This window comes from Lepidochelys kempii, chromosome 6 (assembly GCF_965140265.1).
Source record: "Lepidochelys kempii isolate rLepKem1 chromosome 6, rLepKem1.hap2, whole genome shotgun sequence".
NCBI lineage: Eukaryota > Metazoa > Chordata > Testudines > Cheloniidae > Lepidochelys > Lepidochelys kempii.
Window position 1 is genome coordinate 2151981 of NC_133261.1, and position 26948 is coordinate 2178928.

At 58.3% G+C, this 26948-nt stretch overlaps 1 protein-coding gene across 7 annotated transcripts in view; it reads left to right on the top strand.

Annotated features, from left to right (window-relative positions):
* Nucleotides 1-435: 435 nt before the first annotated feature.
* The window catches only part of SETD1A (SET domain containing 1A, histone lysine methyltransferase), a 40565-nt gene continuing 14052 nt past the window's right edge, over nucleotides 436-26948 (top strand). For 4 of the 7 annotated variants that reach the window (XR_012159270.1, XM_073346539.1, XM_073346538.1 and 1 more), the window contains exons 1-8: nucleotides 436-575; nucleotides 10087-10217; nucleotides 14073-14225; nucleotides 22082-22180; nucleotides 22639-22909; nucleotides 24151-24272; nucleotides 24998-25221; nucleotides 25797-26871. Coding sequence is in view for 6 of the 7 variants with exons in the window: in XM_073346539.1 (XP_073202640.1) it covers nucleotides 14088-14225; nucleotides 22082-22180; nucleotides 22639-22909; nucleotides 24151-24272; nucleotides 24998-25221; nucleotides 25797-26871 (1929 nt within the window). In the remaining variant the exon portion in view is untranslated. Of the gene's footprint in view, nucleotides 576-9799; nucleotides 9962-10086; nucleotides 10218-10841; nucleotides 10962-14072; nucleotides 14226-22081; nucleotides 22181-22638; nucleotides 22910-24150; nucleotides 24273-24997; nucleotides 25222-25796; nucleotides 26872-26948 lie in introns of those variants that run through there. The other 3 variants (XM_073346535.1, XM_073346536.1, XM_073346537.1) reach the window with 3 other exon arrangements.

A 26948-nucleotide genomic window follows, 5' to 3' on the forward strand; every position in this document is an offset into this window, starting at 1 on the left:
GATTCCACCAAAGCTGATTCAATCCCTATATCTCCAATTATCCTCTTCAAAAAATAGCGCGGTGCATCACGGCGACTCACGTTCTTCCTTTGGCCTCCCCGCTACGTTGCGATTCATTATGTAAATATATTTAAATTTATGCCATTCCGTGGCGAAAATGCGCCTCCTTCTCTTCTGGGCGGCTAGCTGCTGTTTCCCTTCGGCGGATTCGTCATCTTTCCCGAGCTGGGGATGAAAAAGAAAAAAAATAATCGTCCCCCAGCACAACGAAAGAGAGAGAGAGGAGGACGGCCTTCCAGCCGGGCCCCACCCGGAGCGGAGGCGAGTCGCTCTAATTTCCTGCGTCGAAAGCGCGGACGCGAACACAGAGAGCCGGTGACAGGAGGGGGGCGGGGGGCAGCGCGAGCCAGCGGGAACTCTCGCGCGAGCCGACGGGACGTCGGCCGTTGGCCCCGCCCCCTCTCCCTGTCTGCGGCGGCGGCGGCGGCGGCAGTGGCGGGCCCCCCCTGGTCGCCGAGCGAGGAGGCCGCGCGGGCGCGCGCGCGCGCGGGGGGGGAGGGGCCGGGAGCAGCGAGGTGAGAGCGGCGGCGGGGACGCGCGCGCGCGGAAGGCCGGGGGGGGGCGGGGCCGGGCGGCGGGTGAGGAGCGGCGCGCGAGGGGACGGTTACAGCGGGGGGGGGGAGGAAACTGGTGTGGGGGAGGGGAGCTGTGGTCGGGGGGCTGGTCGGGTGGGGAGGGAGGCTGGGAGAAGAGGCACTCTAGGAGTGGGGGGAGGGGGGAGCTGAGGTCGGGGGGGGCTGGTCGGATGGGAGGGAGGCTGGGAGAAGAGGCGCTCTAGGAGTGGGGGGAGGGGAGCTGAGGTCGGGGGGGCTGGTCGGGTGGGGAGGGAGGCTGGGAGAAGAGGCGCTCTAGGAGTGGAGGGAGGGGGGAGCTGAGGTCGGGAGGCTGGGAGAAGAGGTGCTCTAGGAGTGGGGGGAGGGGAGCTGAGGTGGGGGGGCTGGTCGGATGGGAGGGAGGCTGGGAGAAGAGGCGCTCTAGGAGTGGGGGGAGGGGAGCTGAGGTGGGGGGGCTGGTCGGGTGGGGAGGGAGGCTGGGAGAAGAGGCGCTCTAGGAGTGGAGGGAGGGGGGAGCTGAGGTCGGGAGGCTGGGAGAAGAGGCGCTCTAGGAGTGGGGGGAGGGGGGAGCTGAGGTGGGGGGGCTGGTCGGATGGGAGGGAGGCTGGGAGAAGAGGCGCTCTAGGAGTGGGGGAGGGGAGCTGAGGTGGGGGGGCTGGTCGGGTGGGGAGGGAGGCTGGGAGAAGAGGCGCTCTAGGAGTGGGGGGAGGGGAGCTGAGGTGGGGGGGCTGGTCGGATGGGGAGGGAGGCTGGGAGAAGAGGCGCTCTAGGAGTGGGGGGAGGGGGGAGCTGAGGTCGGGGGGGCTGGTCGGCTGGGGAGGGAGGCTGGGAGAAGAGGCACTCTAGGAGTGGGGGGAGGGGGGAGCTGAGGTCGGGGGGGCTGGTCGGATGGGAGGGAGGCTGGGAGAAGAGGCGCTCTAGGAGTGGGGGGAGGGGAGCTGAGGTGGGGGGGGCTGGTCGGGTGGGGAGGGAGGCTGGGAGAAGAGGCGCTCTAGGAGTGGGGGGAGGGGAGCTGAGGTGGGGGGGCTGGTCGGGTGGGGAGGGAGGCTGGGAGAAGAGGCGCTCTAGGAGTGGGGGGAGGGGAGCTGAGGTGGGGGGGCTGGTCGGGTGGGGAGGGAGGCTGGGAGAAGAGGCACTCTAGGAGTGGGGGGAGGGGAGCTGAGGTCAGGGGGGGCTGGTCGGGTGGGGAGGGAGGCTGGGAGAAGAGGCGCTCTAGGAGTGGGGGGAGGGGAGCTGAGGTCGGGGGGGGCTGGTCGGGTGGGGAGGGAGGCTGGGAGAAGAGGCGCTCTAGGAGTGGGGGGAGGGAGCTGAGGTGGGGGGGCTGGTCGGATGGGAGGGAGGCTGGGAGAAGAGGCACTCTAGGAGTGGGGGGAGGGGGGAGCTGAGGTGGGGGGCTGGTCGGGTGGGGAGGGAGGCTCGGAGAAGAGGCGCTCTAGGAGTGGGGGGAGGGGAGCTGAGGTCGGGGGGGCTGGTCGGATGGGGAGGGAGGCTGGGAGAAGAGGCGCTCTAGGAGTGGGGGGAGGGGAGCTGTGGTCGGGGGGCTGGTCGGGTGGGGAGGGAGGCTGGGAGAAGAGGCGCTCTAGGAGTGGGGGGAGGGGGGAGCTGAGGTCGGGGGGGCTGGTCGGATGGGGAGGGAGGCTGGGAGAAGAGGCGCTCTAGGAGTGGGGGGAGGGGAGCTGAGGTGGGGGGGCTGGTCGGGTGGGGAGGGAGGCTGGGAGAAGAGGCGCTCTAGGAGTGGGGGGAGGGGGGAGCTGAGGTCGGGGGGGCTGGTCGGATGGGAGGGAGGCTGGAGAAGAGGCGCTCTAGGAGTGGGGGGAGGGGAGCTGAGGTCGGGGGGGCTGGTCGGGTGGGGAGGGAGGCTGGGAGAAGAGGCGCTCTAGGAGTGGAGGGAGGGGGGAGCTGAGGTCGGGAGGCTGGGAGAAGAGGTGCTCTAGGAGTGGGGGGAGGGGAGCTGAGGTGGGGGGGCTGGTCGGATGGGAGGGAGGCTGGGAGAAGAGGCGCTCTAGGAGTGGGGGGAGGGGAGCTGAGGTGGGGGGGCTGGTCGGGTGGGGAGGGAGGCTGGGAGAAGAGGCGCTCTAGGAGTGGAGGGAGGGGGGAGCTGAGGTCGGGAGGCTGGGAGAAGAGGCGCTCTAGGAGTGGGGGGAGGGGGGAGCTGAGGTGGGGGGGCTGGTCGGATGGGAGGGAGGCTGGGAGAAGAGGCGCTCTAGGAGTGGGGGGAGGGGAGCTGAGGTGGGGGGGCTGGTCGGGTGGGGAGGGAGGCTGGGAGAAGAGGCGCTCTAGGAGTGGGGGGAGGGAGCTGAGGTGGGGGGGCTGGTCGGATGGGGAGGGAGGCTGGGAGAAGAGGCGCTCTAGGAGTGGGGGGAGGGGGGAGCTGAGGTCGGGGGGGCTGGTCGGCTGGGGAGGGAGGCTGGGAGAAGAGGCGCTCTAGGAGTGGGGGGAGGGGGGAGCTGAGGTCGGGGGGGCTGGTCGGATGGGAGGGAGGCTGGGAGAAGAGGCGCTCTAGGAGTGGGGGGAGGGGAGCTGAGGTGGGGGGGCTGGTCGGGTGGGGAGGGAGGCTGGGAGAAGAGGCGCTCTAGGAGTGGGGGGAGGGGAGCTGAGGTGGGGGGGCTGGTCGGGTGGGGAGGGAGGCTGGGAGAAGAGGCGCTCTAGGAGTGGGGGGAGGGGAGCTGAGGTGGGGGGGCTGGTCGGGTGGGGAGGGAGGCTGGGAGAAGAGGCACTCTAGGAGTGGGGGGAGGGGAGCTGAGGTCAGGGGGGGCTGGTCGGGTGGGGAGGGAGGCTGGGAGAAGAGGCGCTCTAGGAGTGGGGGGAGGGGAGCTGAGGTCGGGGGGGGCTGGTCGGGTGGGGAGGGAGGCTGGGAGAAGAGGCGCTCTAGGAGTGGGGGGAGGGGAGCTGAGGTGGGGGGGCTGGTCGGATGGGAGGGAGGCTGGGAGAAGAGGCACTCTAGGAGTGGGGGGAGGGGGAGCTGAGGTGGGGGGCTGGTCGGATGGGGAGGGAGGCTGGGAGAAGAGGCACTCTAGGAGTGGGGGAGGGGAGCTGAGGTCGGGGGGGCTGGTCGGATGGGGAGGGAGGCTGGGAGAAGAGGCGCTCTAGGAGTGGGGGGAGGGGAGCTGTGGTCGGGGGGCTGGTCGGGTGGGGAGGGAGGCTGGGAGAAGAGGCGCTCTAGGAGTGGGGGGAGGGGGGAGCTGAGGTCGGGGGGGCTGGTCGGATGGGGAGGGAGGCTGGGAGAAGAGGCGCTCTAGGAGTGGGGGGAGGGGAGCTGAGGTGGGGGGGCTGGTCGGGGTGGGGAGGGAGGCTGGGAGAAGAGGCGCTCTAGGAGTGGGGGGAGGGGGGAGCTGAGGTCGGGGGGGGGCTGGTCGGGTGGGGGGGGAGGGAGGCTGGGAGAAGAGGTGCTCTAGGAGTGGGGGGAGGGGGGAGCTGAGGTGGGGGGGCTGGTCGGATGGGAGGGAGGCTGGGAGAAGAGGCGCTCTAGAAGTGGGGGGAGAGGGGAGCTGAGGTCAGGGGGGCTGGTCGGGTGGGGAGGGAGGCTGGGAGAAGAGGCGCTCTAGGAGTGGGGGGAGGGAGGAGCTGAGGTCAGGGGGGCTGGTCGGATGGGGAGGGAGGCTGGGAGAAGAGGCGCTCTAGGAGTGGGGGGAGGGGAGCTGAGGTCGGGGGGCTGGTCGGATGGGGAGGGAGGCTGGGAGAAGAGGCGCTCTAGGAGTGGGGGGAGGGGGGAGCTGAGGTTGGGGGGGCTGGTCGGATGGGGAGGGAGGCTGGGAGAAGAGGCGCTCTAGGAGTGGGGGGAGGGGAGCTGAGGTCGGGGGGGGGCTGGTCGGGTGGGAGGGAGGCTGGGAGAAGAGGCGCTCTAGGAGTGGGGGGAGGGGAGCTGAGGTCGGGGGGGCTGGTCGGGTGGGGAGGGAGGCTGGGAGAAGAGGCGCTCTAGGAGTGGGGGGAGGGGAGCTGAGGTCGGGGGGCTGGTCGGGTGGGGAGGGAGGCTGGGAGAAGAGGCACTCTAGGAATGGGGGAGAGGGGAGCTGAGGTCGGGGGGGGCTGGTCGGATGGGGAGGGAGGCTGGGAGAAGAGGCGCTCTAGGAGTGGGGGGAGGGGAGCTGAGGTTGGGGGGGCTGGTCGGATGGGAGGGAGGCTGGGAGAAGAGGCACTCTAGGAGTGGGGGGAGGGGGGAGCTGAGGTGGGGGGCTGGTCGGGTGGGGAGGGAGGCTGGGAGAAGAGGCGCTCTAGGAGTGGGGGGAGGGGGGAGCTGAGGTCGGGGGGCTGGGAGAAGAGGCGCTCTAGGAGTGGGGGGAGAGGGGAGCTGAGGTCGGGGGGGCTGGTCGGATGGGGAGGGAGGCTGGGAGAAGAGGCGCTCTAGGAGTGGAGGGAGGGGGGAGCTGAGGTCGGGGGGCTGGGAGAAGAGGCGCTCTAGGAGTGGGGGGAGAGGGGAGCTGAGGTCGGGGGGCTGGTCGGATGGGAGGGAGGCTGGGAGAAGAGGCGCTCTAGGAGTGGGGGGAGGGGAGCTGAGGTGGGGGGGCTGGTCGGGTGGGGAGGGAGGCTGGGAGAAGAGGCACTCTAGGAGTGGGGGGAGGGGGGAGCTGAGGTCGGGGGGGCTGGTCGGGTGGGGAGGGAGGCTGGGAGAAGAGGCGCTCTAGGAGTGGGGGGAGGGGGGAGCTGTGGTCGGGGGGCTGGTCGGATGGGAGGGAGGCTGGGAGAAGAGGCACTCTAGGAGTGGGGGGAGGGGAGCTGAGGTCGGGGGGCTGGTCGGATGGGGAGGGAGGCTGGGAGAAGAGGCGCTCTATGAGTGGGGGGAGGGGAGCTGAGGTCGGGGGGGCTGGTCGGGTGGGGAGGGAGGCTGGGAGAAGAGGCGCTCTAGGAGTGGGGGGAGGGGGGAGCTGAGGTCGGGGGGGGGCTGGTCGGGTGGGGAGGGAGGCTGGGAGAAGAGGCGCTCTAGGAGTGGGGGGAGGGGAGCTGAGGTCGGGGGGGCTGGTCGGGTGGGAGGGAGGCTGGGAGAAGAGGCGCTCTAGGAGTGGGGGGAGGGGGAGCTGAGGTCGGGGGGGGGCTGGTCGGATGGGGAGGGAGGCTGGGAGAAGAGGCGCTCTAGGAGTGGGGGGAGGGGGGAGCTGAGGTCGGGGGGCTGGTCGGATGGGGAGGGAGGCTGGGAGAAGAGGCGCTCTAGGAGTGGGGGGAGGGGGGAGCTGAGGTCGGGGGGGGGCTGGTCGGGTGGGGAGGGAGGCTGGAGAAGAGGCGCTCTAGGAGTGGGGGGAGGGGGAGCTGAGGTCGGGGGGGCTGGTCGGGTGGGGAGGGAGGCTGGGAGAAGAGGCGCTCTAGGAGTGGGGGGAGGGGGAGCTGAGGTCGGGGGGGCTGGTCGGATGGGAGGGAGGCTGGGAGAAGAGGCACTCTAGGAGTGGGGGGAGGGGGGAGCTGAGGTGGGGGGCTGGTCGGATGGGGAGGGAGGCTGGGAGAAGAGGCACTCTAGGAGTGGGGGGAGGGGGGAGCTGAGGTCGGGGGGGCTGGTCGGATGGGGAGGGAGGCTGGGAGAAGAGGCGCTCTAGGAGTGGGGGAGGGGGAGCTGAGGTCGAGGGGGTGGTCGGATGGGGAGGGAGGCTGGGAGAAGAGGCGCTCTAGGAGTGGGGGGAGGGGGAGCTGAGGTCGGGGGGCTGGTCGGATGGGGAGGGAGGCTGGGAGAAGAGGCGCTCTAGGAGTGGGGGGAGGGGGGAGCTGAGGTCGGGGGGGGGCTGGTCGGGTGGGGAGGGAGGCTGGGAGAAGAGGCGCTCTAGGAGTGGGGGGAGGGGGAGCTGAGGTCGGGGGGGCTGGTCGGGTGGGGAGGGAGGCTGGGAGAAGAGGCGCTCTAGGAGTGGGGGGAGGGGGAGCTGAGGTCGGGGGGGCTGGTCGGATGGGAGGGAGGCTGGGAGAAGAGGCACTCTAGGAGTGGGGGGAGGGGGGAGCTGAGGTGGGGGGCTGGTCGGATGGGGAGGGAGGCTGGGAGAAGAGGCACTCTAGGAGTGGGGGGAGGGGGGAGCTGAGGTCGGGGGGGCTGGTCGGATGGGGAGGGAGGCTGGGAGAAGAGGCACTCTAGGAGTGGGGGAGGGGGGAGCTGAGGTCGGGGGGCTGGTCGGGTGGGGAGGGAGGCTGGGAGAAGAGGCGCTCTAGGAGTGGGGGGGAGGGGGGAGCTGAGGTGGGGGAGCTGGTCGGATGGGAGGGAGGCTGGGAGAAGAGGTGCTCTAGGAGTGGGGGGAGGGGGGAGCTGAGGTGGGGGGCTGGTCGGATGGGGAGGGAGGCTGGGAGAAGAGGCACTCTAGGAGTGGGGGGAGGGGGGAGCTGAGGTCGGGGGGGCTGGTCGGATGGGAGGGAGGCTGGGAGAAGAGGTGCTCTAGGAGTGGGGGGAGGGGGGAGCTGTGGTCGGGGGGCTGGTCGGATGGGAGGGAGGCTGGGAGAAGAGGCGCTCTAGGAGTGGGGGGAGGGAGAGCTGAGGTCGGGGGGCTGGTCGGATGGGGAGGGAGGCTGGGAGAAGAGGCGCTCTAGGAGTGGGGGGAGGGGAGCTGAGGTCGGGGGGGCTGGTCGGATGGGGAGGGAGGCTGGGAGAAGAGGCGCTCTAGGAGTGGGGGGAGGGGGGAGCTGAGGTGGGGGGCTGGTCGGATGGGGAGGGAGGCTGGGAGAAGAGGCGCTCTAGGAGTGGGGGGAGGGGGGAGCTGAGGTCGGGGGGGGGCTGGTCGGATGGGAGGGAGGCTGGGAGAAGAGGCGCTCTAGGAGTGGGGGGAGGGGAGCTGAGGTTGGGGGGCTGGTCGGATGGGGAGGAGGCTGGGAGAAGAGGCACTCTAGGAGTGGGGGGAGGGGAGCTGAGGTCGGGGGGGGGCTGGTCGGATGGGAGGGAGGCTGGGAGAAGAGGCGCTCTAGGAGTGGGGGGAGGGGAGCTGAGGTGGGGGGGCTGGTCGGATGGGGAGGGAGGCTGGGAGAAGAGGTGCTCTAGGAGTGGGGGGAGGGGGAGCTGAGGTGGGGGGCTGGTCGGCTGGGAGGGAGGCTGGGAGAAGAGGCACTCTAGGAGTGGGGGGAGGGGGAGCTGAGGTCGGGGGGGCTGGTCGGATGGGAGGGAGGCTGGGAGAAGAGGCGCTCTAGGAGTGGGGGGAGGGAGAGCTGAGGTCGGGGGGCTGGTCGGATTGGGGAGGGAGGCTGGGAGAAGAGGCGCTCTAGGAGTGGGGGGAGGGAGAGCTGAGGTCGGGGGGCTGGTCGGATGGGGAGGGAGGCTGGAGAAGAGGCGCTCTAGGAGTGGGGGGAGAGGGGAGCTGAGGTGGGGGGGGCTGGTCGGATGGGGAGTGAGGCTGGGAGAAGAGGCACTCTAGGAGTGGGGGGAGGGAGCTGAGGTCGGGGGGGGGGGCTGGTTGGGTGGGGAGGGAGGCTGGAGAGAAGAGGCACTCTAGGAGTGGGGGGAGGGGGAAGCTGAGGTCGGGAGGGGGGGTCTGGTTGGCACACTCTGGAGAGGGAGAGCTCTGAGTTGGAACCTGGGGAATGGGGGGTGGGGAAGCTGAGGGGAGGGGCTTAAAAGTGGGGAGGAAGCTGAGGTCTTTAAGGGGGGGATACAGGGGTCACCTGCGGGGAGGGGAGCTGGGAGGCCTGTGAGGGAGGAAGTTGATTTGTGTTGCGGGGGTGGGGCATGGGAGTGTGAGGAAAATGGGGGAGTTGAGAGGTGGGTTTTGGGAGTGTTGCAGGGGTAAGTTCGGATGGGGAATAAGGGGGAGATGAAGTGGGGGGGAGGCCCCTGGGGGTCCTGAGTGGTAGAGATCTTGGGGTGGGGGAGGTGAGGAGAGAATTGGAAGGGGATGGGGAGCTGTGGCCCCTGAGAGGTCTGGGGGGCAAGAGGATCAGAGGGGTGGGGAGTGGAATCTAAGGGAAGCACTGAGATGGGGGAAGCCCCTGGCAAGGGGGAGGTTGGAGGACGGGGATTGTGGGGGAGAGAGGCCCTGGGGGCATGGGGACCCAAGGGGGCAGATCTGAGGGAAGGTCTATTGCAGATGTTGGCCGGGGGGTGGGCACACTGAAGTAGGAAAAGCCTGTGGGGTGAGGGTGCTCTCGGTTGGGTTGGGTTGGGGAAGGGCCTATGCCAGTGGGGGGGAGCTGCCGAGCAGTCGGGGTGGGGCGCGGGGCAAGGGTGATGCGTGGGCCCTGGGTTTAAGGATCCGGGCAGGGCTGTGAGGGTGGGGGCTTGGAGGGGAGCATTATACCAGGTGGCATCCCTGGAGCTCGCAGGGGGCACCAAGGTAAAAGCAGGAGTGGACTCTGTCCCCTTCATTTCTTGGCTTTGGTGCCAGTCTGGGGTGTGAGCCCTGGGCACTGCCCGCTGCCCGCCAGCTCCCTGGGGGCTCAGATGGCATGTCCCAGTCTCCCCCTGCCCTCTTACTGGGTACCTGCTGTAGGCTGACTTCACTTAACCCCTTGGTGGTGGTAGCAGAGTTAGAGTGACAGTTACACCTGCTTTGGCTCCTGCCATGGGGCATGCCCCGACCTGAGATCTGGTGTCCTGTAGGGAGAGGCTGCGGGCATTATAGTGGTGGTGGGTGGGGGGCTGGGAGTCAGAGCTCCTGGGTTCTGTCCTGGTACTAGGAGGGGAGTGGGGTCTGGTCAGTTAGAGCAGGGGGGCTCGGAGTCTGGACTCCTCAGTTCTGTTTCCGGCTCTGGAAGTGGGTGTGCTCTATAATGATGGCCTCTATAATGAGGCCGGGAGTTAGGAATCCTAGATTCTTTTTTGGCTCTGCCACTGATCTGCTGCATAGCTTTGCCTCTTTGCTACTTTGTGCCTCAGTTTTCTCACACCTAAAGTGGGGATGACAATGGGGCTGGCTGGGTTTGATTTTTGGATGAAGGGGGCTGTAGAAGAGCGAGCTGTTGTTATCAAAGGGGACCCTGTTGTAACCACCCTTTGGTCCTGCATTACAGCTTCCAGGCTTAGATAGTAACTCCCTTCTCTTCGGAAACGGCTGCTTTACAAAATTCAGAGCTGGACTCTGGCGCGCTCTCTAATACCAGAGGCCTGATTTAGAGTTTCATGCTGCAGCCCATCACTGTAGTGCTATCTTATCTTATTTATCAGCCTGCCCTTCTCAGCATCTGGCTTGAGAGGGTTAGATCAGGTCTCAGATGCCAGATCGTGAAATAACTTTTAACCTGGGTTTCATTTTTGTCTTTTGAATCTCTTAATTTTTAAAAAATTTTTTTGCTGGTAGATAAGTTGGTTGGAAACTCTAATATCATACAGGAGCTTGGAATTGAACCCAGGAGTCCTGCCTTCCAGCCCTCCCTGCCTAACCCACTGGATCTCACTCCCCTTCCAGATGTGGGGATAGAACCCAGGAGTCCTGACTCCAGTACAGTTGCCCTCTCACACGGTAGGGCACCACTGTTTGTATGTTCTGGATGCAACCTCTGTAATACACAGCATAAGCCCCCCCTTACCCCCTTTCCTCTTTATTCCTCTGAGGCTTAACCCCCATTTCTTTTGCTTCCCTCCCAGTTCTTCGAGGCCCCACTCTGCGTTATGGACTAAACATCTGCCCCATTGCATTGGAAAGAAGCCTGCCGCATTTACAGACACTCGTCTTCTTTCCTTGCTGTCAAGAGCACAAAACAAATCATCCATAACAGGTACGATTTCCTACCTATCTCCTACCGATCTGGATTCGATTTTCAGGGCTGGGTTGAGGCACACTGGTGGGGTCAGGGGAATTCTAGTGCTCCCGGCTTGAGGGAATCAGGGTGGGTGGGTGATACTGCCCCCTGCTGGAGGAATTGGAGCTCTGTGGGTGTGTGGCTCTGTCTCCTGCTGGAGAGAATTGAGGGTTTGTGCGTGTATGTATGGGTAATGTTGCCCCCTGCTGGCAGGAATCAGGGTTCTGTACCTGTGCTCTCCCTCCCGCTGCCCTGGGGATGCACAGACACCTTCCTTCCCAAGGGGCAGGAGTGGGTGTTGCCCTGTCTGATCACGCCTAGCATATCCTGTGTAGGATGGTATTCAAACAAGGCACTGTTTACGAAGGCATCTTGCAGTGCTGGACTGGTTTGCATATCTGCATTTATGTAGCGGTGCCCCCTGGGATCGGGGTGGGGGCATCTGTGCGGCTTCCAGAACGCTGGGGGAACCCAGACCTTGATCAGGGTGGGGGTCTGTGAGGCACCCAGCACAACAATAGCCTCCCCTCTCTGTTCTGGCCTTTTCTGTTTAGGCTGTGAGCTGTCTCTCCCTGTATGTCTGCATGGCACCTATGCGATGGGAGTCCATGATTGTCATTGAGGGGTGGGGTCTGTGCAGCACCCAGCCCAGTGGCAGAGACCCTCCAGTCCCGGATGGGGCTCTCCACATGCTATCTCAATATACATGATAAAGTTTCTGTAAGTGAAGCTCAGATCTGCTACGCTGGGTTGCATCGCTTGATAAAACTAATGTGGGCTTTCCTGGTGGTATTGATGGCTCCACGGGACCTCTGGAAAATTCCCCAAGGGGGGGTCCTGCCCCACCCCCAGCCTTCCAGGAAATCCTCAGTTGGTTGCTCTCACAGATGTGACATTATAGTGCCAGGCATATTTAATATACATAAACATGGGTGGGGGAGTATCCTGAAGAACAGCTGAGCTGTTTTCGTGCACAATTCCTAAGAGGCAGGAAATGGACAGAAAATTCTGGTCTTTAGGGGGGTTGTGGAACAGGGAGTTGAGGGGTTCAGGATGAAAATCAGGGCGCACCACTAGCTACACGCATTGGAACGGAAGCTCTGCTCTTTCTATGGTCCCCACTCTAGCCTTGGAGTGCTGGTAACAACCCAGATCTCTAAACAGATCCCCATTAAGCTCTGTGGGGATTGGGTTGGTTTACCTTGCCAGTGCCCAGATTATACCCACAGTGCGCACTCAGTCTCCAGATCTGACGTATACATTTGTATCTGACTCTTTACAGCTGCTATAAGGGCAGGGCTGATTGTGGATGGAAAAAGCAGGGTGATCTAGTTCCTTTGAACTTCTACCGCTCCCCTCAGCACGTGTATAACTCATTAGCTCTGTCTTGGTGTCCAGTGTGTTGAGATGAACACGTAGATCTGAAAGGACTCTGTCCTCCCCATCCCACTTGGTATCGTCTGCCCCACTGCCAGTTTGGCTTCAAAGCGTGCAGTGTTCGTGGGTACATGTGAAGGTGTAGCTCTGTGTGTCACAACTTTCCTGGGCACATTCCAACGTGTCTAATTACATTTTGCCCTCCTGACAGTCCTCTTGCAATTTCATGAGGACATGGGATTTTTCTGCACTTTCTGTCCTAAATTATGCACTGTTACCCTGCTGCCCTATCCCAGAGATGGCTGAAATGCAGTGCCAGACAAGTGATTTCTATGTGGTGTGGCTGTTATCCAATTGCCCCGCCCCAGAGATGGCTCCATCTGAGCTCCAGGCAAGCCATCCCAATACAGCGCCACTGTGCAGATGTTATCCAGTTGCTCCACCCCAGAGGTGGCTGCATCTCTGTGCCAAGCGAACCATCCTTGTGGGGCATTGCTGTACGGCTGGGGTAGCTGAGTTTCTCAATGCTGGGCTAGAGATCTCTGTGTTCCCCAGCTGCCCTGACCCAGAGGTGGCTGCATCTCAACAGTAGGTGAGGCATCACTGTGCAGCTGTTACCTAGCTACCTGTCCACAGAGGCAACTGCATCTCAGTGCCAGGCGATGTCTGTATAGGCAAACTCTTTGTGGTGAAATTTAAGGGACTAATAGGCATGTTTGTAACCCACCCACCAGTTCCAAGGCAGGCAGTTGCTGTAATTGGATCTATCCACAAGAGCCCCAGTTTACAGGTAGAGGAAAGGGACCAGATTCCCCGGGCTCCTGCAAGCGAGCTTATGTCACCTGGGCCAGGGAGGGGAAGTTAGAGACTGTTTGCTATTCCGTGCTAGCCTTGAAGCCAGAGACTAGGAAAAGCCTAGACTGATGAGAACTGGTCCATCTTGCTCGTCCCCCCACTGGCTGTTCCCCCAGCAGAGATGGAGTTACCCCATCCGGGCCCTCCTCACCCGGGGTGGAATCGTCCCCCACAGATTATTATCCAGGGCTCTTAATTTCTGGTCTCCAAAGTGAGGAGGCTCCTGTCCTTTCCCGTGAGAGAGATGAGAACATCACTTATTAGACTCCTCTCTCATGGGAAATATTTCCTAAGGCTTGACCTAAATTTTCCTGAATTTCCTTGTTGCTTCTAGTTCTCTTTTCCCATCCTAAAGAATTTCCCCCCACGCTTGGCTTTGATGCTGTTCAAACACCGATTGACAGTAATTATGAACCTGCTGCTTAACTCAGCTCGCCGTGGTTAACTGCATGGCTGGTGGGTCTGGCTCACCAGATTCATGGTCTGGAAGGAATTTCCCCTGGGTCAGACCTGCAGGGACCTTGGAGTGGGGCTGGGGGGGTTGCCTCCATCTGCAGCACAGGGTATGGATCACCTGATGAGATCATCTGTGCATGACTCACCTAATCAATTCCCTGCCGTTTGAGAGGACTCAGTGTCCCACCCCCATCCCTGCCACCCTAAATCAGACGCAGGGGCCCATCTAGCCTGGTATCCTTCCCCTTTCTGACCACCCCAGATCAGACCCCTGGGCCCATCTAGCCCAGTATCCTGCCCTCTCCCTGCCATCTCAGATCAGACTCAAGGGCCCATTTAGCCCAGCATTATTACCCCCTCAGCCTTTCCTGTTTTCACAATGGCTGAGTCTAGAATCTGCACAGACCTAAAGTTTAAGCCTGACTCAAACCGGATCCAAGCCCATGAGGATTGAGTTGTTTTCCCGCCTATGCCAGCCCTTCCCGCTGAACCTGCGTGCCCTGCTTCTGCTAGCTTGGGGTTCCTCAGGACATGCACTCTGCAGTGCGCACAGTGCAGCGAGGTGGCGGGCAGCCAGCAGGAACAGGGCATGCAGTCTCCTTCGCGCCAACCCCGTGGACAGGAGGAGAGCTGGTCCGACCTGAACCCGAGAGGGGCCAGTTGTTTTCCCACCTGATCTGGACCCAGCACTTGTAGTTGGGTAGAAGGGCTATAGTTTAGCCTCCCGAGGACTTGGTCTAATCCAAATCAGTGGGCTCAGCACAGGGGGACCTGGGTGAAACTGACTGATCCATGCTATTCAAGAGGTCAGACTAGGTGATCTAATGGGACTTTTTGGCCTGGAACTCTCTGAAATTCTTCCAGGCTTCCCCAGTAATCCTGGCAAACCTTGTCTCGATAGCCTAGTTGGTCTCCAGCTTGCTGGGATCGAGGGGCCCTCCTGGTTCTGTGTTTTGTGGGGGTGTGTCTGGTGGAGTGGATAGAGAGGCGCTTTCCTCTCTGGACCTGGAGGCTTTCTGGGATTGCGGGAGATGCGAGCAGCGTGGCAGAGCAATCCCAGAGGTGGCCAGCAGGGGGTACTGCGTGTGTGTGTCTGTACTACATGGCTGATAGTGGTTTTTCTCCTCTCTATCTCCCTCTCAGTTTAAATGAGTCATAATGGATCAGGAAAGTGGGGGTGACATCCAGAAAGCCCCCAACTTCCAGTGGAGAAGCTACAAGCTCGTCATTGACCCGGCGCTGCGGCGGGCCCCGCAGAAAGTCTACCGCTACGATGGAGTCCACTTCAGTGCTCCCGTGAGTCCAGGCATGGGTGGCAGTGGGGATTCACTGCGTGATTTGGGGGGCTGGGGGCTTGCCAACAAAGAAAAGGAAGCCTTCTTCCCTCCCCTTCTGCCTGGGGCAGTATCTGGTGCTAGCCCACTGCATAGGCCCACCGTGGACAACACTTGCTCACCTCTTATTGTGGGCTTCTACATCAGAGCAGTGGAGGCTGGGAGCCAGGACTCGTGGGTTCTATCCCCAGCTCTGGGAGGGGAGTGGGGTCTAATGAGTTAGAGCAAGTTAAGGCTAGGGGTCAGGACTCCTGGGCTCTATTTCCCTGCTTCTGTCTCATTGTGTAACTTAGGGCACGTCCCTCCCTGTGCTCTGTGCCTCAGTTTCTTCATGTGTAAAATAGGGTGAAAGCTTGGTGGGTGGGTTTGTGAGGGTCACTAATTGCTCTGGGTAAAGCACAGTGGGTCTACTTGTGAAAAGGGCTGCTGAACCACAAAGTGTTCTCACTTGCTGTCATGTCATATTGTGGCTAAGTTGTAAACCACGGGGTGGTAGGTGGTGCTATGCATATCAAGTCCTGTTCCTCCATTTCCTCATCCTGAACGCGCGTGTGTTTCTGATGTACCTTGCTGCCCTGCACCAGGGACGCCCGTTGAAGCCAATAAAACACCAAGGGTGGGTGATGAGTTGTAAAAACCTTTTGCAAATCTCGGGAGGAGAAGTGCTCCCATAATGTCTGTTAAATTCCACATGGTGTTGCCCTACCGTGCCTCAGTTTCCCCTTCTGTTTGTCATTTTCCGGCTCCCAGCGCTCCCCAAAGTCCACCTCCTTTTGGGGTATAAACCAGCGATTCAAACACTCTCAAACCCAGCCTTGCCCTTCCTCTCAGAGGCTCTGTTTTTATTTGCCAGTCAGTCGGCTCCCAGGCCTCTGCTCACTCCCTTCAGCCTCCCCCATTAGCAATGATTGCTGCACCCTCATGTGAAGTGGCACCCACGCTGTCCCTGGGGGCCCTAAATAACTGGGCTATCTTCTTGCCAATCCATACTGTCCCGTTTCCCAGGACCTCTTTCTATGCTCCCAGCCCTATTTAGAGAGTGTGTCTCCCAGCTCTCCTCTCCCTAGCGTCACACTCGGTTTCGCACCCTCTTATTGAGCTGCAGGCCATGGTGGTTTTCCCTGTGGGCCTGGTCTTTGTCACCTGGCCCTTTGGGACATGGAGGGCCATGCACAACCCCTGGTATATGGCACAGGAGGCATGGGGGGCGGGCACAGATCCCCTGCTATTGGTGGGGATGGGTGAGAGACAGCCGTGGTAAGGGGAAGAGAGGAATGTGGGACACAGAACCCCTGACATCAGAGGAATGTGGGGACATGGGATACAAAGAGCCTCTTGGGTATTGGGGACATACCTGGCCCCTGGCATGGGAAGATGGGGGCGGGGGAGAGAACACAGTCCTGGTGGTGGGGGGTTGCAGGGAGTCCCTGAAATATGGGGGATGAAAGGGGAATATCCAGGGATCTTGGTGGGGGCCGGGATCTAGGGATGCCAGGAGCCCCTAAAGTGGGCATTGTGCTTGGCTGACAGAAGCTACGAAGTGGGTGACACTCCTGTTGTTTATGTCACTGTAACCTTTAGGAGCCCAGTCATGGACCAGGTGGCCGTTGTGCCAGGGGCTGTCTGTTATTTATTAGGTATATTATGGTAGTGCCTAGGAGCCCAGTCCTGGCCCAAGACCCCATCGTGCTAGGCATTGGGCAGACATAACAGTCCCTGCCTCATAGAGCTGCCAAACTAAGTACGAGACAGGTGACAACAGGTGACTCTAGACAGAGACCTGGCAGATTAGGAAAACATTGAGCCAGTAAACGTTTTGTTTGGCATTAGCACTACGTAGCCCCACTCCTGGATCAGCATCATGCCCCTGGCACTAGGTGCTGTACCATCCTCTCACTTGCTTTGCATTCAAACCTGCCTCAGATTTGTGTGTGACTATCCAATGTTACACAGAAAAGGATGTTTAATTGAAAGATTTTAAAAAGTAAAATCTAACATTTTTCCATGGCTGGTGCCCCCTTCTGGCTTGGCATGGCAGTGGCTCTTCCTCAGTTTCCCTCCTAGTCTCCAGCTGATCCGCTTAGCCTCCGATGCCTTCCACATTGCGGTGGGGTAGTCCTCTGGCAAGATCAGGGTTACCCAAAGTCCCAAATTAACTCTTCCATCACACCTGGGCTCTGTAGAGTACCAAGGAAGTCAGTGCTCTGCCCTGTCTGGGCTCATGTCGCCCTAAGTCCATCATTGGCATCCAAATGAGGCAGTCCTCTTGGCAGGCCTGCCTTTCTGCAGTTCCTAGCCCCGCTAGCCCCTGTGTTCCTAGCCCCAGCTGCTATCATCTGGATGGACAAAGTGACAGTGAGAATCTCTCACTGCTGGGCTGGCTCGTGGCACTGACTTGGCTAGAATGGACTAGGGCTTAACTTCTGCCTCTGTTTGCTAACCTCAGGACTATCAGATGCTGTAGCCAGGTGGCTAGTAAATTACTTGGTTTTGAAAAGGCTGTCTGTGTTGCTGCAAATACTGACTGGGAGCCTTGCACCCTGGAGGGACCCCAGGGTGGATTTGATTTAAATCATGATTTAAATCACTAGTCAGGAAGACTCGATTTAATCATGGATTTCTACATAAAAGTGCATTCTTCTTGGTTGTTACCAACCTCAAGATGCTGCATGTTCCTTTTATCATCTTCAACGCAGCTTCCTCCTGAGAAGGAACACTTCTCATGATGATGTTTCATTCGGGCAACTATGCCTTTGTTGCACTGTTTGCATTTTGTATGCATGCCTGTCTTACCCACAGGTAGAGAAACTTCATTAAAATATTCCCAAACTTGGGTCTCTCTTACGGCCTGCTGCCATTATAGGTTTTTCCTTCTAGTGAGAGAATGATATGGTAGATCTCAAATCAATGAAGGCTACACTCAGAAAGACCTCAAGACTTCTGGAATATGCTGCTCAAAGAGTTTCACTTTTGTTTCTGCTGCCTGTCCCTCCTTTCTCACATTTATCTCCAGACTTCTTCTCCTTGTCCAGATCTATTCTGCCCCCCAGAAATCTTCTATTCATTGAGCTTTTTGAAAGTTTGCACTTTTAGAGAGAGGTAAGGGATTGACTCTGTACACAAATTTGCAGAGGGACAATAAGATTGAGGTCTGTTATTTCTCACCTCTAAATAAATAAATATATATTTAAAATAATTTTTGCTGTTAACAAGCATGTTATCTCTGGAGACACAAATCCTCAGTTTGAGAACTGCAAAACTAAGCATCTCTGATGGTATCTTCTAGACTGAGCAGGAGTCCCATTGGGTCGATAGAAAGATTAACCTAAATAACCTGTACAGAAGCACCTGGAACCCCATAAGATTGGGTCCCTAATCCATGAACTATTGGAACTCATTTGCAAAACTTTTCTTAAACATGACATGAATATATTGTCTCATCCTATAGAATTAGAATTTTTAATCCCTATTCCGTGATGAGATCTCTTTGATCTATAATGCTTCTTAATTAAAACTATCTTTAGATAGGTTTTTTTTCCTCAAAAAGCATTTTAGCAAAACAATCCGATTTAGATCAAATAAATTCGATTTTTTTTTATTTTATTTTTTAAAAAAAACGTTGATTTTTATCCACCCTGAGGGCCCAGTACCAGCCTCCCACAGGCTGGATTTGCTGCAGGGAGCCATGAAGAGAGCGTGGGATTGTTGATGCCAAAGGCCCACTCATGGAGAACATGGGCCTGCCACCATGGAACTTTGTGAACCTGTGGGGTTTGGCCCTGTAAAAGGGTCACTCCCAAGGGATTAGTCACAGGCTGGGACATAGACCAGACCGTGTGGATCTCTGACACATTTTCTTAGGCTATATAAACCCTGATATATCAGGCAGATGCCAATTTCTGCTTGCCTCAGGTGAGGAAGAAACACAATCCCTAGGCTCTCATGATCTCGTCTGGACCGTTGCAGTGTCCTCTTCTCTGGCGTTGACAAATGCGGGCTTGCCTTGCTCGTATGCATTCAGAATGCTGCTGCAAAGATAGTTCTCCAAGCCCATCGCTTTACCTGTGTCACCCCTCACTTTGCATCCCTACACTAGCTCCCCCTTCTCCATTGCATCACAGTTAAGCTGCTTGTCTTCCCTTCCACGGCTGGTCCCCACCCAATCTGTCCTGTCTCATTTGCTTTTGAGATGTCTGCCTATGGCCGCCGCTGCTCACTTGTGATGTTTTTAAACAGGCACTTTTGTGCTTTCTCCCGGGCTACCCCTGCTGTCTGTGAGGAGCTGCACACGAACAGCTGCAAAGCTACCCCATTGTCCTTAAAATCCCTCCTCAAAATTCTCCGTTGTCGTGATGCTGACAAAAAGGTGTGCTGGGCTCACCACCGTGGCTCAGTGTACTTCCCCATCTGCTTGTCTTTCTGTCTTCACCTGTTGTCTCTTGTCTTATACTTAGATCATAAGCTCTCTGGGGCAGGGAGCATCTTTTTGTTCTGTGTTTTTTTTTCAGCACCTAGTACAGTGGGGTCCTGGGCCATGATTCTGGCTTTTAGGTCCTACCACAATATAGACCTATCAGCAGGTTACCCCATAATTCTATCTCACAGGGTTTTTTTATTTAGATTTATATAAATGACAAGTGGCATGACTTAAAAACCCATCGCACAGATCTCTGTGCAGCTGCAGAATTGAGCAGAGCCCACTGCCAGTCTCCCAGATCCTTTTCTCTAAAGCTTGTGAGAGACAGGATCCCAGGCTAGATGTGATCCAGAGAGACAGGGAGTGGGCAGGATGCTGATCTAGATGGGCCCATGGGTCTGACCCAGGGTGACACAGAAGGGGCAGGAAACCAGGCTAGATGGGCCCATGGATCTGATCGAGTCTGTCTGTTCCAATATGCCTGTCCCCCCACAGCTGAAACTCAGCGGTCTTGTGCAGTTTATTCTTAAGATTTTCTTTTCCCCGCCTATGGCAACCCTTTATCCCTAGGTGGTTACCAGTGTCCAAAGAGAGAAGACTTTGCTACAGGTTTCAAACAAAATGCGTAATTAGAAACATAATTGCCACCACAGATTGGACCCATGGGTCCATCTAGCCTGATATTTTGCTCCCCATCCCTGACCCGCCCAGATCAGACCTCTGGGCCCATTTAGCTTGGTATCCTGCCCTTACCATGCCGCCCTGGTTTAGGCTCATGGGCCCATCTAGTCTGATATCACACCTCCTCCCTTCCACCCTGGATCAAACCTATGGGCCAGTCTAACTTAGTATCCCTCTTGCCCTGGATCAGACACATGGGCCCATCTAGATCACCTGCCCCCATCCCTGCTGCCCCAGATCAAACCTGTGGGCCCATATAGGTTGGTATCCCACTTGCTCAGATCAGACCTATGTGCCCATTTAGCCTGGTGTCCTGCCACCTCAGATCAGACGGACAGTCCATCTAGGTTTCTTTTCCTTCTCCGACAGTAGCCAGCACCAACTGCTTCAGAGGAAGGGGACAATTCTGGAATAACCTGCCCCTTTGGGCAAATTTCTTTCTAGCCCCCATCAGAGCTTGCACCCTCTTGCATGAGGGTTTATATCCCATGCAAAATGCCTGTCTCTTTGATATTTACCGCTACAACCATGGATCTTCTCATTATCCTCAGAAAAGTCCTGGCTTCCTTAGAATTTTGCTTAGCTCTTGGCCTCAAAGCAGTGAATTCCACAGGCTAACTGTGCATTGCATCAAAATCTCTGCCTAAAGAAACACTGTATATCTAAAAGCACCCTCAGTCAAATCCCCCCCACATATATATTATGTACAGGGTATATGATAATACATATAATCGTGGGATGGGAATAGGTTGTACAATATATAATCTGAGCAATCAGAGCCTATATTTAGATATAATCTATCCCCGGACTGTGTGTATTTATATAATATAACATATTGGAGTAGAGGATAGATTATATACATGTGGTATCTGACTGCTGAGATCCCATATGTAAATAACAGTATCTCCCCTATAGATTATATATGTTTAGAGAGAGCACTCCTACCCCTTCCCAGCCTTCGTTTGATTGCTTTATGTCTGGTCAGTTTCACTCCCTTCCTTGACAGTCCCTTTCCCCTGCTGTTGTTTTGTTGGGGTCTTTCCCAGAGCAGCAGGGAGGGGAGAGAAACTTGTTTATAAAGTGTAGATTTTTAACAGTGAGAGTAATTAACCATTGGAACAATTCAGCAGGGGTCGTGGTGGATTCCCCATCAATGACCATTTTAAAATCAAGGTTGGATAGCTTTTCTAAAAGATCTGCTCTAGGAATTGTTTGGGAGAAGTTCTATGGCCTGTGTTACAAAGGAGGTCAGACTAGATGATCACAATGAGCTTTTCTGGAATCTATGAATATACATAGCACAGTTGGAAATCACATAACCTAGCAATCTGATTCCAGTTCCTCTGTGAAACCACTTCTGAAATTGACTAGTTCAAGTTGCTCATGACAGCCGGTAGGAATAACAATAACCATAGCTAACCTCAGATAAAAACCCTTGATTAAGCTGACCTATCACCTTCCCCAGAGCCCTTCATAAGAGAATGAGCCCTGCGTGCTGGAGCTGAGAACTTGACTTCTCTAGATTAGGGCTCTGATTTTGTCTCTGTGAAACAAATATTAGCCCCTAGAGATCGCAGGATGCCAATCGAGAACACAGCTGTCCTTCTATAGTGTGAGAAGAGTGCTATACGAAAATAAAACCATGTTAAAACAAATGCAGAGAAATCCACCACATGGGGAAAGGGAAGGGGTAACAATCTGTAAGTAGGCTTAGCAGAATTCAGTTTTTCTTGTATAATTATGATGGATAATATCCATGTTTCTTTTAAAGCAGCTCTTTCGATTTTTATCAATTTAGATTTTCACAGGTAAAGTTATGGGGGGATGGAACAATAATTAATGACCGCAGACACTGACATTCAAAAAGTTCAAGGTTTATAACCATTCAAACACACATTGTCAGCATCCCATGTCAAAAAAAAAACTCTCAAGCAGCATTTTTCTTACTTTGCCTAGATGTAAATTTCAGTTATTATTGAAGGAAATATTTTTTGTCAGTTTGTGTGCGTACAGCGAAAACAACGTTTACAGATAAAAATCTAATCGCCGCGAACCTTGCTGTAAGTATCTCCTTTGGGAACAAACATTTGATAATGGGCCCTGCAATCCAGCAAACGAAGGTCTAACACAATCCAGTGGCTGGAAGTGGAAGCCAGACACAGTCAGACTGGAAATCAGGTGTAAGTGAGGGGAATTCACTGTTGGAAAAATTTACCAGTTGGTAAATTGGTAGATTCTCCATCCCTGGCATTTTAAAATGAAGATTGGATGTTATGGTAGCATGGCCTAGTGAGTAGAGCATTGGGCTGGGATTCTGGAGACCTGAGTTACTGCCACTGGCTTGTTGGGTAACCCTGGGCAAGTCACTGTCTCCCACTGTGATTCAGTTTCCCCTTCTTTAAAATGGAGTTAGTGAGCCTGACTTCCCTTGTAAAGTGTTCTGAGATTTATGAGAGTGTGTGACTTAAGAGCTAGGGGTGATTATTGTATGCTCTTGTTCAAACATGAATGCTGTCTTGTGTCCTAGACAATCCAGAGAACAGGAACTGAACTCAGGAGTCCTGACTGCCAGCCCCCTGTTCTAACCACTAGCCCCCACTCTGCTCCCAGAGCCAGGGATAAAATCTGGGAGTCCTAATACCCATGTCTTTCTGGTCCAGGTACCCACTGAGGTCCTTTGCAAGATAACCTTCAGCTAACCTTTCTTCCTCCCGCCCCAGGATTCAGGATATACTCCTGTGGGTGACGTACGAGACCCCCGGCCACGCAGGATATGGTCCAAGCACAGAGACCTGTCGCTCCCTGTTCCCAAGTTCAAGGTAAGCAGGGCGGGGTTTGCCTGGTCTCAGGTCTCCCTGGAGCGTCCCAGCTCCCTAGTATGACAGCAAGCTCCCCTCTGCCGCTCCCTGAGCCAGCACCAGGGAGCCTACTGCAGCGGCTCTCAGTGAGCTGCTAATCCTTCAGCTAGGCCATTCCCATCTGGATGTGTGCTGGGATCTAGCCATCTTCCAGAGCCTTTTGGCCACTGGGGGCTGCTGTGTAGTGAAGAGGGGTAGGTGGGATTCTCCCCACATGGGCCTGCGTTGGAGCCAGTGCCCCCTAGAGGGGAAAGGCCCTGTGTCCCATTCCCTACCCCTGAGCCAGCCAGTCAGTCCCTCTGCCCTGGTGCTGGATCACAGCTGGTGCCCCCTAGGTGGGAAGGGGCCCATTCCCCCTGCCTGGAGGCCGATGGGGGTCAGTGTGTGGGTGCTGATCTTTCCCCTCTCCCCGGTGGCAGCTGGACGAGTTCTACATTGGGCAGATCCCGCTGAAGGAGGTGACCTTCGCCCGGCTGAATGACAACATCAAGGAGCCCTTCCTGGCCGAGATGTGCAAGAAGTATGGGGAGATCGAGGAGATCGAGATTCTCTACAACCCCAAGAACCGCAAGCACCTGGGCCTGGCCAAGGTGCTTTTCACCAGCACCCGTGGAGCCAAGGAGACTGTGAAGAACCTGCATAACACCTCGGTCATGGGCAACATCATCCACGCCCAGCTGGACATCAAAGGTACCAACCTCACCTTGGAGCCCTTCCCTCCCCTCTCCTTGGGCCCCATGCTCCCCATTGTGGTTCATTCCTTTCCCTGTGGGTCAGTTCCCCAGCTGGTGCAAATCACTGTCGCTCCTTAAAAGCCAATGGGAATGAAGACAATGTAGCAGTGTTGGGGGCTCAGTAGGGGGTGCTCTTCCCTCAGTCCCCCAGCTGGGGATCTAGGCCCTTAACTGGCAACAGGATGCCAACAACTTTCTAAGGAAAGTGGCTGAAACCTCTCCGGTCAAAGACCCGCCACGTGGCAGGGGTGGCTGCGCTCGCAGAAGGGGTGGGGGGCAGGGGACCCTTAGGCTCTGTTCGGAATGCAGGAGTGCATCTGGTTCCTGCAGGCATTCAGAGCCTGCATCTGGTCTGACCTCCTGGATAACCCAGGCCCACAGCTCCTGTCAGCTAGAGCAGATCTTGTCACCCTCCAGTCACCTGGGAAGCGTCCTCCGCAGGAGGTGTCTTGTATTTTAAATACCTCCCCATTGGGGTCAGAGAGTGCTTCTCGTCTCCGACCCCTGGCATCTCCCCATTGGGACTGGTTTTCTCTGCTGGGATCCTGTGGTAGCTGGCTCCTCTTTGTGTGATAACAGAGGGAAATCCCAAATCGGACCCTTGCACCCGTTGCGTGTCATCGTTTCAGGCCAGAAGGGACCAACGGAACATCTAATTTGGCCTCCTGTATGACCCAGGCTGGTGGTTTGTGCCCGTACACCCCTATACGGAGCCCAGAGACTTTAGACTGAAGCAGCTCAGTCTTCAGGAAACTAAACTGTGCCCCAGGGATTGATCAAGGGGGCAGCCGTAGGGGCAGCCGAGATCAGACGGCCAGCACGGTGACCCAGCTTAAGCCCCAGCTTCCTTCTGAGGGAAGCTGCTGGGACGAAGAATGGCCGGTTGCTGCCGCCTTTCACTCATCCTTGTGCCATCCCCATTCCATAAAGGACCCCAGATGTGCCAGGACTCTGTATCTGGCTGGCTTCCTGTTTCCCTAAGAGTCCCACTCTGTCTTTCCACCTCCCGGATATGCTGCGATCACCGCTTAGCTGAGCCGTTCTGTCAGCAAACTGGAAAAATGGGGTGGGTGCCATTTAGTGGTATTCGATGTCGCTGTTGTGCTCTGCCCCAGGAGCGGCTGCATCGTGAATCACCGACTAGAATTACCAAGCCTGACCTTTTCTCTCAAATGTGCTCTCTCCCTGCCCCTACAGGACAGCAGCGGATGAAGTACTATGAGCTGATCGTCAACGGCTCCTACACCCCTCAGACTGTTCCCACCGGGGGCAAATCTCTGAGCGAGAAATTCCCAGCGCCTGTGACCCAGGCTGAGACGGTACAGGAGGCTGGCGGGGTGGGCTGGGAGCCAGGCTCTTACTCCACGTCTCAAATTCGGGCACCGATGGCCATGTTTAGGATTGGGAATAAGTAGCCTGACTTGTCAGAGCTACAAACTGTTCTCCAGCTGCCCAAGAGGTGGCTGCATCTCAGCTCCAGGCAAGCCATCCCTGTGCAGCGTTGTGTGTAGCCATTATCCTGCTGCATCGCCCCAGAGCTGGCTGCATCTCACTGCCAGGTGAGCCATCCCCATGTGGCGCTGCTGTGCAGCTGTCCTTCAGGTGCTCCTGTCCAGGGGTGCCTGCATCTGAGTGCCTGGCGAGCCACCCCTGTGCAGTGCTGTGTGTGGCTGTTCCCCAGCTGCCCTGCCCCAGAGGTGGCTGCATCTCAGAGCCTGGCGAGCCACCCCTGTGCAGTGCTGTGTGTGGCTGTTCTCCAGCTGCCCTGCCCCAGAGGTGGCTGCATCTCAGAGCCGGGCGAGCCATCCCCATGCGGTGTCGCTGTGTGGCGGTTCCCAGCTGCCCCGCCCCAGAGGTGGCTGTATCTCAGAGCCGGGCGAGCCATCCCCGTGCGGTGTCGCTGTGTAGCGGTCCCCAGCTGCCCCGCCCCAGAGGTGGCTGCATCTCAGAGCCAGGCGAGCCATCCCCATGCGGTGTCGCTGTGTGGCGGTTCCCAGCTGCCCCGCCCCAGATGTCTTTAAACTTCTTTTCCTTCCTCCTGTAGTCAGAGTCCCGACGGCGCCAGTCCACCGACTCCTCCTACTCAGCCAGCACTGTGGGTTCGACGCCCGGCAATGGGACCCCTTGCTCTCAGGACACCCCATACTCCAGTGCTCGCCAGGACACCCCCTCGTTCTATGGTCAGTTTACCCCCCAGTCGTCCCAGGGGACCCCGCACACCCCCCGAGGAGGAACGCCGTATTCCCAAGACTCGGCCTACTCCAGCAGGTACCTGCTCTGCACTCTCTGCTGGACCTACCGCTCAGCTTCCCTGCTCCATTGATGCTCACTCCAAGCAGCTGGGCTGGAGCTGAGCCTGGATGGGAGACTGAGAGGGTGCTGCAGGGAGTGGGGCAGGGGCTCAGTGGTGGGTGCTTTCCCCGGCAGTCAGTTCCAGGCCCCAATGCCCCAGTGTGGCACTAGGGGGCACTGTGCTGCAGGGAGCAGGGCAGGGGCTCAGTAGGGGCCGCTCCCCCCCGGAGTCAGTGCTGGCCCCTGTGTGGCACTAGGGGGCGCTGTGTTGCAGGGAAGGGAGTCAGCAGGGTGCGCTCTCCCCTGGCAGTCAGTGCAGTGCTAGGGGGCGCTGTGCTAGGGGGCAGGGCCTCAGTAGGGGCCGCTCTCCTTTGGCAGTCAGGGCTGGCCTCGGTATCTCAGTGCTGGATGAGCCGGCGTTGTGTGTGGCTGTGGTCCAGCTGCCCCTACCCAGCAGTGGCTGCAGCTCGGTGTGAGCAGCGGTGGGTCTAACAGCTGTTCCTGCAGTGCCCGGATTTCACTGCCTGGGTCTTTCCTCCCCCATCTCCTAGGCAAGGCACGCCCAGCTACTCCAGCTATCACCCGGAGCCGACCTCCTACAAGTCCCGCAGACACGAGAACAGCTACCCGGAGTCGTATTCCCGCCGACACTACTCTGCCTCCGCCGCCGCCGCCTCTTCCTCCTCCTCCACAGCTGCCGCCACCGCCTCCTCCTCGCACTACCGCCCCAATGACCCCCACTACTCGCCCTACAACCAGCAGTACGAGGGGGCAGGCAGTCGCTACCAGCGCCGTCACTCCTCCGAGGGACGCTCCTCCTCCCACCACTCCTCCTCTTCCTCCGGCCACCGCTCCCACCAAAGAGAGGACTCCACTTATCAGTCCCGGCACCGGGAGCGCCCCCAGCGGGAGGATCCCACCCCTGCTTCTTCTTCCTCTTCTTCCTCCTCCTCCTCTTCTTCCTCTTCCTCCTCCTCCTCTTCTTCTTCCTCTTCCTCCTCCGCTTCCACCACAGCAGCTTCTTACCCCGTGGCTCCAGCCACGCCGGATGGGACCCTCTTCCAGAACAGCCACAGCTTCAGCCAGCAAGGGGAGTCCTTCACAGCCCCTAGTGCCATCTACCCTCCCTACCCGGCCCCCCTGGAGCCCTTCCCGCTACCCCCGGAGCCACACCCCTGTGATCAGGATTACCGGCTGCTGCCCACGGCTGAGACCTTTGCTGCCAACTCCCTGCCCCCCACGGAATTTCTGGCTCAGGAAAGCAAGGAAGAGCCCAGCCCTGCGGCTGCCAGCGCTGAAGATCAGGCCCAGTCGCCGGCCCCCCAGGCCTCGCCGGCCCGTTTGGGCTCCCCGGCACCAGAGACCACCAATGAGAGCGTCCCATTTGCCCACCACAGCAGCCTGGATTCGCGCATTGAGATGCTGCTGAAGGAGCAGAGGTCCAAGTTCTCCTTCCTCAATTCAGACACTGAGGAAGACGAGGAGGAAGGGGGCAAGGCGGGGGCAAAGGGGGCAGAACCGCATGGGCCCTGCACCCCGCCCCCACCCCTGCCTGTCAGCTTTGAGGATGTGGTACCAGCTCCGGACGCCGGGGTAGAGTCGCCTAAGGCCAACGGGCAGGACAGGGTGAGATGCTGCTTCTGGGGTCTGGGAGGGGGTGGGGTCTAGTGCATTAGAGGGCGGGGGAAGGGGGGCGCTGGGAG